The following is a 9,220-nucleotide window of genomic DNA, read 5'->3' as shown; positions in this document are numbered from 1 at the left end:
TTCTATTTCATGAAAGCAAATTTAGAAGTGAACAATATGTTTCGGTGGCATGGCAGGTATTAGTGTTTTAAAGGTCGCAGATTGAAAGGGCCGGCAAGAGATGCTCTAACAATGCATAGTATATAGTAGAGATGCATGTGAATATGAGAGCGTCATATACGATATTTCTGATCAATAAAACAGTAGCAAGTTATCCGGAAAGTGTCTTTGGCTCTTAAGCACTAGTGCTCCTGCTGATATTTTTTTTTTAAATAATACATAGTATTAGCTTCAAAAAATCTGAAAATAAATCTGGACATAGTAAATGACGTAACCACCTGAATTTTTTTTATATTGTAGACTACACAAAGAAGATAAAATTTGTTGAAATTTGAAGATTTGAAATATGCATACCCAGATCCACAAGTTTGTCATTTTTGTGTAGCCCCAGATTACAAAATATTTAAAATTTAACAAGTCTTTTTTCTTTTTTTAGCTTATAAATGTTATTTCTAAATTTCTTAAAACAGCAGGAGCATCGGTGATCAGGAGCCAAAAATCTTCGTCCCAAGTTAGCAGATTTCCAAACTACTTTCATGCTAAGTTGCAAACCCTAAACACCAAAATCAAGCGTCTGCAATGGCACGGGCGTTGACTTCCTGCCTACAATACGGTTTGCAAACCCTAAACACCAAAAGCCGCGATCATCCAGGCATGCAAGGAGAGACACTTCGTCAAAGTCGCGCGTCTGGTGTCTGTATACCAAAAGAAAAAGGAAAAAAACAGCGCCTGTTTCTCGTGGGCACAGAGGATCCCGGGGCCGGAGCCGCCGGTCGTCGCAGTGACCGCGTCCCACCGTATGACATCTCGGACTTTGCTGCCCCCACTCCCTATCCCCCAACCAACCAACCCACCCAACCCATCCCCTTTCTTCCCCTCCTCTTCCTCCTCCTGCTCCCTCTCCTTCCCATTTCCGTCGCCGCTGCCGCTCTTCTGTCCGGTCTCCGCTTATCCTCGCGCCCCGCCGCCCGGCTGATTAGCTGCCCCGTGACCGTGAGTACCTTCTGTCTCCTTGTCTGCTGCTAATCTTCCGAGTTCTTGCTCGCGTGCGTCTGATTGCCTTACCTCTTGGGTTTAACGGGGGCCGGTTTCGTCTGGCCAGAGTTCTTGATATTGGTATACATGTTTCTTCGGTGCCTGTGATGCTTGGAGAGCGTCAAAGCTATGGTTTTTGCGTTGCGTGCAGAACCCGACCTGCTTGGGCTCTATTGGGGTCTGTGAATTGGCATGCCCTCTGATCTGATACGAAAGGTATCCTCCCAGATTTCGAGTTTTTGCGTGCACCTGAACCGATTCGAGCAGTTCTCTGGTAGAACAAGTCAGAGCTCGAGCACGACTTGTGCAGATTTATCCCTTTTTTGGCGAGCATATCATGCTGTTTTGGATTTTTCGCCGGGAAAAAATATATTTTTTTGCTGTTCGGATAAGCTGTATTTTGATGATACTTTTGCCTCAGCTGTATGCTAATAATTCTCAGGTGACCTAGTTTTAGGTAATAGCAGTTAGCATTACTTAGGTTTTCTTGAAGACGGCAAATGGCTGGTCAAGTCTCTGTTCAAAGTTAACCAGCCCAATACTACAACTAATTCTAGGATTAGTTTTTAGTCAGACTTAGTTGCTGGCCATGCCCTGCAAGCTACTTGCTAGCTGCTAAATGACTTTAAAAGAATTTGTGCCCAACTTGCTATACAGAATTTGAGTTCCATCGATTTACTACACTAGTGATTTTGGTTGGATTGCTTGTTAGGTATGATGACCATAGCTTAGTTTGGAAAAGTTAGGCATGTAACCAGGGAATCCACTCCACTATAAAACTCTACATAGGCATCAAATGAGTGCTACTTCGCCCTTTTTGGTAGGAAAGAGAATATTTTTGTATACAAATAGAATAGTATCGACAAGGTATTAAATAAATCTGAGAAGTTACAAGTAGCACTGTGTATTTCAGCTCGGTGTTTTTTACATAGATTGCTCATACTTCCTTATCTTATTTCAGGTATCACTGAAAGTGCATTGGGTTGGATTTAATCTGAGGTTGCCAAAAAAGCCAGAGACTGTCAAGCTTGGCAGGTCCAGCGGTGCTTGAGAAAAGCTATGTCTTTTGTTGGGCGGGTAGACCCGTCAACGACATACGCAGATAATATTTACGTGCATAAATTTGGTGCACCAAACTCAAACTTTGCTGCAAGAAGGTTTGGCTCCGATTCGCAGTTGTTCAGTTATGGCCCTGAACCATTCAGTTCTGAGGACTTCGGACATATGGGTTTCACTGAAGCACCCTCTGCTGCATTTCAGAACTCCTTTTACAATCAGCAAGCTTCACTAGCACCGTACCATGCAACAGCTGATGGCCGATCTCCGGCTGTTGCGGATAATCAGTCCAACTCATGCTCTGATGCAGCAAAAGACTCACCGGTGTTCTCCAACATATCTCAGCAGAACTCCCAGTCTATATCAGATAATCATAGTTCTGAACTTGAAGTAGAGTTTGATGATGAGATCAGAATGAAGCTTTCGGAGCTGGAGCATGCTTTACTGGATGATGAAGATGACATATTGTTCGAAATTTCCCAGGCGGATTGCATTAATGATGGTTGGGCTGATCCCATGAAGGATGTCTTGCTTCCCAACTCTCCAAAAGAATCGGAATCGAGTATTAGTTGCGCAGGTAGCAACAACGGAGAAGCACGGACCCCAAAGCAGTTGCTCTTTGACTGTGCTACGGCGTTATCTGAATATAATGTAGATGAAGCACAGGCAATCATAACGGACCTCCGGCAGATGGTCTCAATTCAAGGGGACCCTTCTCACAGGATTGCAGCTTATCTCGTAGAGGGCCTTGCTGCAAGAATAGAAGCTTCAGGGACAGGCATCTACAAGGCATTGACATGCAAGGATCCTCCAACTCTGTATCAGCTGTCAGCAATGCAAATTCTCTTTGAAATCTGTCCATGCTATCGATTTGGTTTCATGGCTGCTAATTATGCTATACTTGAAGCCTGCAAAGGCGAAGAAAGGCTGCATATCATAGACTTTGACATCAACCAAGGAAGTCAGTACATTACATTGATGCAGTTTATGAAAAATGATACAAACAAACCACGTCATTTGAGAATAACTGGTGTGGATGATCACGAGACGGTGCAGAGGACTGTTGGAGGTCTGAAGGTCATTGGGCAACGTCTGGAGAAGCTTGCAGAGGACTGTGGGATATCTTTTGAGTTCAAGGCAGTGGCTGCTAACATCGGGGATGTTACACCTGCAATGCTAGATTGTCGTCCTGGGGAAGCACTAGTTGTGAATTTTGCGTTCCAGCTGCACCACCTTCCTGATGAAAGTGTTTCGATCATGAACGAGCGGGACCATCTCCTCCGTATGGTCAAGGGCCTTGAGCCAAAGCTTGTCACCCTGGTTGAGCAGGATGCCAATACTAATACTGCTCCATTTCAGACAAGGTTAGTGATCTCATTATTGAAATCCATTGTGGCAGTTGTTATGATTCTTTGTGGAATGAGATAGTTTATCCAAATCTTTTCTAGATATTAATTATGTTCCTTTGTAGACTATGTGTGTTGACTTCCGTGTTTCTGTTTCCACTGCCGAGCTCCTAAAAATAACCTAACATCTGGCTTTCACAGGTTCCGTGAGGCTTATGACTACTACTCCGCCCTTTTCGATTCACTGGATGCAACACTGCCAAGGGAAAGTCCGGACAGAATGAATGTGGAGAGGCAATGCCTTGCACGAGAAATTGTTAACATCCTGGCTTGTGAAGGCCCTGATCGTGTGGAGAGGTAATTCCCAGTGCTGCTTTCAGTTCTTTGGTCAAACTATGCACCTTGCAAATTCCAGGTACCTGACAGAAGTTTTTTATGCTTCAGGTACGAAGTTGCTGGGAAATGGAGGGCGAGAATGACAATGGCTGGCTTTGTTCCGCGCCCATTTAGTAGCAGTGTCATTGGAGGAATAAGATCTCTACTGAGCTCATACTGCAACAGGTACAAGTTTGAGGAGGACCATGGGGGTCTTCACTTCGGCTGGGGAGAGAAAACACTCATCGTCTCCTCCGCGTGGCAATAGAGCTCGCTGACTTAAGTTGCATTAGCATTGCTGTGTTTTAGGAGCTTCTGGTGCAGAGATTGTAAAAAGGATGTGAACTGCTGAGTTCTTGACTGATCTTATCTAATTTTAGGAGTCTGCTTCTCAGAATAATTGAGTTTGGCTGATCGCCCGGGTGAACTATGTTGCACTGTAGCAACTGGTCACACGATTGTGATGTATTCTGGGATAGAATCGTGATGTGTCGACTCTGCTCCCTGTATAAAATTATCTATATTGGTTAGAATATATTATGCTATCTGTTGATGAATTAGAAGATCAAAACTATCCTGAAATTACTTGCAAAATATTCTACCCAAAATTTCCTGGTATCCAATAATGAAGCTCACACAGCAGTTTGGCCATCCATTTCTACCAAAAATGGTATAGCAAAGTCACTTTCATTTATCTGACAATGGAAATTACACCAATTTTCTGTACAACAATTTGAAAACCATACATAGAATACATGTAGGCTCTTGATATATATTAATGTTACAATGATGCAATTTTTCTGACAACATTCCCATTATCGTAAGAATATCAATTACAATATGTTGTATGTGCTGTAAAATACCAGTATATCAATCTTAATCTTCAAGGTAAGCTGTGCCGTGAATTCAACGAACTATAATCAGAGCTGGATCGCATTTTGACTCGTTTAGAGGATTCCAGAAGTCCAACCAGTGATGGGAGAGGACGTGGGACAGGGAGATTCCTCGATCTGTACAATCTCTTCAAACTTGCATTCAAAGATTTTGATGATCCGATGACAAACGAAAGGTCCTTTTGATAATCTGATGTTTGTGTCCTTCTAACTCTGCAAGGGCTTGAACTTTCAGCGGCGCGTGGAGATTTTGGCTCCACCGTGGTTTCAGACTTTTCAGGTTTATGAGGCACCACTAATGTAACACTTTGAACATCAGGCAGTGGTTGAACTGCAAATGCTTCTGGTAGGGTTAGGGATGCTTCATAGTTACAGGAAGGGACCTCATGTCCAGCTTCCACAAGATCCTGTTGGGACGCTGGTGCTTGCTTTGAGATCAAATCCATCCCTGAATATGTTTCAAAATCTTCGCTGTAATCTTCAAGCGAATCTACCGGCGTGCATAACCCTGTTTCTTCAGCAGGAATATGCTGGTAGCACAAATCTTCTTTCATTATGTCAATTGCTTGAGAACAAAACCTTGCCCTTCCAAACAATGTAATATCTGGTTCTTGAACCAGAGGGGATGGAACAAATTGCAGTTCAAGTGTGCTAATATCAAAATGTGTGCATTCTTCACTAGCAGGGGTTGGACGGTCGTTATCAACAGAAGTTGAGGAATCTTCATCTGTCTGCGTGCAAGAAGCGAGCACCGACGAGGGCGAGGATACAGACTTCTGGAGAGGATCTCTGAATATTTTCCACAATGGGTCATCAGTTGCCAAATGTGTCTTGAAACAACGTTTCTTTACATAGCTCAGCTCCATGGCAAAGCATGGGGGAGTTGTTGAGATGACCCACTGAGGCTGTAGAAGTTGCAGTGCCTGCTCTAACTCGTCACGGGAGGAGTGAATGGAGAAACAAACATGCCAGATCCCAAAATCGTCCTGTGCAGCTTCTGTTATGCTGGGATTCTGGTTTCGACCACAGGCATACCACTGCGTTGACGGACGGATAAATAAAGGCTCCGGCTGATGATTAGCCCTTGCACCTTCAAGCTTTTTACTTGCACTATCATATAATTGGTAGAATCCAACTATCTGAGGAGTTAAAAAAAGTTAGAACTGAAATAGTAGAAAGAAAAGGAGCTATTCTATGTGCACTATCAGAAGAATTAGTGGAGTCCAACAATTTGCTGAGTTAAAAAATTACAGCCGACAAAGTAAAAAAAGGAAAATAAGGGGCACATAAGAACAGCAGCGCGATTTAAAAAAATTAACACTGAATTTTGTGCTTAGCTTTAGCTCAAGATTTTCGTACTGGCATTTATTCAATCATATCAGTGTTCAGCAGTCCCAAGTCCTGATAGTTCTAATTCATTTCAAGAGGATAGAGAACCAAAGTTTGGAGGTTCCATGTAGTGTGACGACTACTGATTACATAATCAAATTTTCCTACATGAACATGGTTTGAGTCTGAAAATAATGGATTAGCGGTATATGGAATTAGAGGAGGGTGAATGTCATGTAGTAACAGACCTGAAAGCGACAAGATGGATCATCAGTGATGATATCAGGCGTCGTGAGTGACAGTGCTTTATAACAATCTGAGCTCCTTCTCATGTCGACATAAATCTTCGATCCAAACGTCCTCGACACCTCGACTAGGATCTCTTCGTGACCAAGAAGATCACAAGCAAGATAAACAAAAGGTGCATCCGGATGCTTCCAGATGCAAGCTATAACCTGCAATCACTGAATCATTTCTCAATTGTGACTTCCCTGTTGTCACAACTAGGGTCTTACAAGTACGTAACAAAAAGCACATTCAGAATCTCGGCGCAGATTGAAACCTGCTGAATTGCCGACTCCTTGCTCGGTAGCTTGAGGAAGCATTTGGAGAATGTGCAGTCCAGGAACACAAAGTCTAGATGGCAAATATTTTCCTTCCCTTTCTTTGCTATGTACTTGAGCGGCAAATCCTGTACACAATCCGGCGTAAGCCGGCAGTCCCCCGTGTGCAGAACGCTACCGAATTCACCCTCAAACAAGAACATAACGGCCCCTGGAATCACAGGGAATGGCAACCATTGATTAGCCATGCTGAAGCCTAGCAGACTATTCCTAGTTTCCATCGCGCATTCTACCATAGCATCCTGAATAAAGCTCACAGAGCACTACATCAGCGTCTAATCAGGGAGCAATCGCACGGACGAACGAATGATTTGATTTCTATCTACTAAGAGGTTCATTGTAAGAAAAGGAACACTAGCTGAAGGCTGAAGCAGAGTAAGCTGAAAGAACATAGGCAGGGCAGAGGAGGCGAGAACGAAATTTACCAGGACAGTGGTTGGCGTCGTACGCGGTGACGGAGAAGGCGCCGGCGGGGTCGTCCACCGCCAGCGTCTTCCGCACCTCCACCTCCACGAACTCCCCCTGATCCAGCTGCAGCACATCACCGCCCCACGGCGCGGGGAGATCCCATCATCAGCACGCAATTTTACAGGACCAGAAATGAACAAGAGACTCTTCAGGTTAGGTACCTGGGGGAAGTGGCGGAGGGCGAGGGACATGGTGAGGCGGGTGGCGTAGACGACGGCTCCATCGTCGGGCTCGGCCCCGGCGCCGGCGAGGTGGTCCCGGTGCGCGTGGGTGAGGAAGCGGTGGCGCCGGCGGCGGGAGGAGGGGCCCCACGTGTCCACGGCGAAGGGGAGGCCCCTCGGCATTTCTATCGGCATCTTCCCTTCCCGCCCGGAACTTTGTTGAATTTGCAACCGGGTCCCTCCACGGCTTCCTCGGGAGCGCGCGCATTGTTGGAGTTGGTTGCGTCGATTTTATATTGCCTGGGCTGGGAAGAAAGTGGCGCCTTCCGCTGGAAGGAACACTAACGGGTTCGTGGATCGCGGCCGGGTTCAGCACCCGGTAATTCGCGGCTTTGCTGATTTGGAAGTTAGTTGGTCTCACGTGTCACTGATAGATATGAGAACATACTCCACAGGTCAGTACTCTGTTGTGCTCACTAGTACTTGGGCTTTTCATTTCCGTGAGTGAAGTATTGGCAGGGCCTTGGGACTCATTCCACTTGGGTGTAAGGGCATCTCCAACGGGGCGACCCATCCCGCGCCCGCGCGTCCGGATGGGTCGATCCGGACAAAAACCCGGTCCAACGCGGGGACGCACCGCAAAAGCGGACGGCCGCGGCGTCCGGAACGACGCAAACCCGGCCCAAATCTGGGCCGGGTTTGCGTGGCCGCGGATGGCACGCGGCGTCCTCGCGTGTCCGCCCCGTCCGCGTGGCTGGCCCACTCGTCGGTGCCCCGGTCCTATTAAATGTGGATCGGGGAAGTGGACTCGTCCCTATCCAGTCCCCACTTTCCACTCCGGCCGCACGCGCGAGCTCGAAGCTTCCGCGCCGCCATGGCCCCGAAGCGCGAGTTCTCGCCATCCGCCAACGACCACGAGGCCGGCGGCGGCCGGCCGGTCGCGCCGGCGCCGTTCGCCATGGGGCCGCCGGCGACGCCCGGACGCGACCGGATCTACGTCACCGTAGCGGTGGCGCGGATGTTCCGGGACGCCGGCGTCCCAATGCCGTGGGGACGTGCACCTCCCCACGGCCGGCACCTCGAGCCCGGATCGGGTTCCGGTGCCGCCCATCCCGGCGTCCGGCCGCGCCCGCTACGCCGAGATCCGGAGGCGCCGCGCTCGGCCGCCGGCGGACCTCCGGCAGGACCCCGCGTACGGCGACGCAAGTCCCAACCGGGACTTGTGGTTCGAGGTGGAGCACGATGCGCGGCGGCGCACGTGCTTCACATCCGCGACGGCGCGGCCTCGCGCGCAGCCGAGCACGGCCCGCTAGGCGGGCCGGCCGCCGCCCGGCGGCCTCTACATCGGCGAGCCCGCGCCCGGCCCCGGCCCCGGCCCGCGGCCGCAGCCCCGGGAGGAGGAGAACGACCGGAGCTGCAGGCGGCGCTCGCGGTGTCCCGCGAGCGCAGGACCTCCGACGAGGCGGCCAAATGGCCGCTCCTCGCCGAGACGCTGCGCACCTCCGCGCCGGAGGAGGCGGCCGGAAGGCCCGGGAGGACGCCCGGGCGGACGCGTGGGCCTTCCTCCGACCGGCGCGCCGTCAGGAGGAGGCCGCTACGCGTCAGGCGGCGCTCCGGGAGGAGGAGCGCCGGGCAGCGCGCCTGGCGGAGGAGGAGCGCCTGGCCACGCAGGCGGAGGAGCAGCTCCGATAGGAGTCCGCGCGGAGGGCACGGCTGCGCAGGCCGGCGAGCCCGCCGAACGCGCACTCCGCCTGGGAAAGGGCGCAGTGGGACCCCCGGCCGGAGTCCCGGTGCCCTCCGGCGTGTCGAGCCGGAACGGCGCGTCGCCGCCGGGCGGCGTCGTCGTCATCGACGCCGACGATGACGAGTACTACCGGGGGTAGTACCGCCGGCGG

At 49.5% G+C, this 9,220-nt stretch overlaps 2 protein-coding genes across 2 annotated transcripts; one reads left to right on the top strand and one right to left on the bottom strand.

The window, feature by feature from the left end:
* The first annotated feature begins 903 nt into the window (after positions 1–903).
* LOC124668680 (scarecrow-like protein 1) lies at positions 904–4,338 on the top strand. The gene is made up of 4 exons (XM_047205772.1): positions 904–1,032; positions 2,036–3,494; positions 3,678–3,833; positions 3,921–4,338. The coding sequence occupies exons 2-4, from the start codon at positions 2,134–2,136 to the stop codon at positions 4,117–4,119; spliced, it is 1,716 nt and encodes a 571-aa protein (XP_047061728.1). The 5' UTR covers positions 904–1,032; positions 2,036–2,133; the 3' UTR covers positions 4,120–4,338.
* Positions 4,339–4,651: 313 nt separating this feature from the next.
* Positions 4,652–7,567, bottom strand: LOC124668679 (5' exonuclease Apollo-like). Its single transcript, XM_047205771.1, has 5 exons — positions 7,326–7,567; positions 7,122–7,227; positions 6,636–6,847; positions 6,322–6,528; positions 4,652–5,883 (listed from the first exon to the last, which is right to left on the bottom strand). Exons 1-5 carry the CDS (start codon positions 7,518–7,520, stop codon positions 4,735–4,737), a joined length of 1,869 nt encoding a protein of 622 aa, XP_047061727.1. The 5' UTR covers positions 7,521–7,567; the 3' UTR covers positions 4,652–4,734.
* Between the last annotated feature and the right edge of the window lie 1,653 nt (positions 7,568–9,220).

This window comes from Lolium rigidum, chromosome 6 (genome assembly GCF_022539505.1).
Source record: "Lolium rigidum isolate FL_2022 chromosome 6, APGP_CSIRO_Lrig_0.1, whole genome shotgun sequence".
Lineage (NCBI taxonomy): Eukaryota > Viridiplantae > Streptophyta > Magnoliopsida > Poales > Poaceae > Lolium > Lolium rigidum.
The sequence above is the reverse complement of the archived record's forward strand: the minus strand, read 5'-3'. Positions and strand labels throughout refer to the sequence as shown.

Bases quoted from the DNA above. Each gene is read 5' to 3' on its own strand.
- LOC124668680 (XM_047205772.1), top strand. From the start codon at position 2,134: ATGTCTTTTGTTGGGCGGGTAGACCCGTCAACGACATACGCAGATAAT. The intron at 3,495-3,677 runs GTTAGTGATCTC...TGGCTTTCACAG, and splicing joins ACTGCTCCATTTCAGACAAG to GTTCCGTGAGGCTTATGACT. The intron at 3,834-3,920 runs GTAATTCCCAGT...TTTATGCTTCAG, and splicing joins GGCCCTGATCGTGTGGAGAG to GTACGAAGTTGCTGGGAAAT.
- LOC124668679 (XM_047205771.1), bottom strand. From the start codon at position 7,520: ATGCCGATAGAAATGCCGAGGGGCCTCCCCTTCGCCGTGGACACGTGG. The intron at 6,529-6,635 runs GTTTCAATCTGC...CAGTGATTGCAG, and splicing joins AGGAGTCGGCAATTCAGCAG to GTTATAGCTTGCATCTGGAA. The intron at 5,884-6,321 runs GTCTGTTACTAC...TTAACTCCTCAG, and splicing joins ATCCATCTTGTCGCTTTCAG to ATAGTTGGATTCTACCAATT.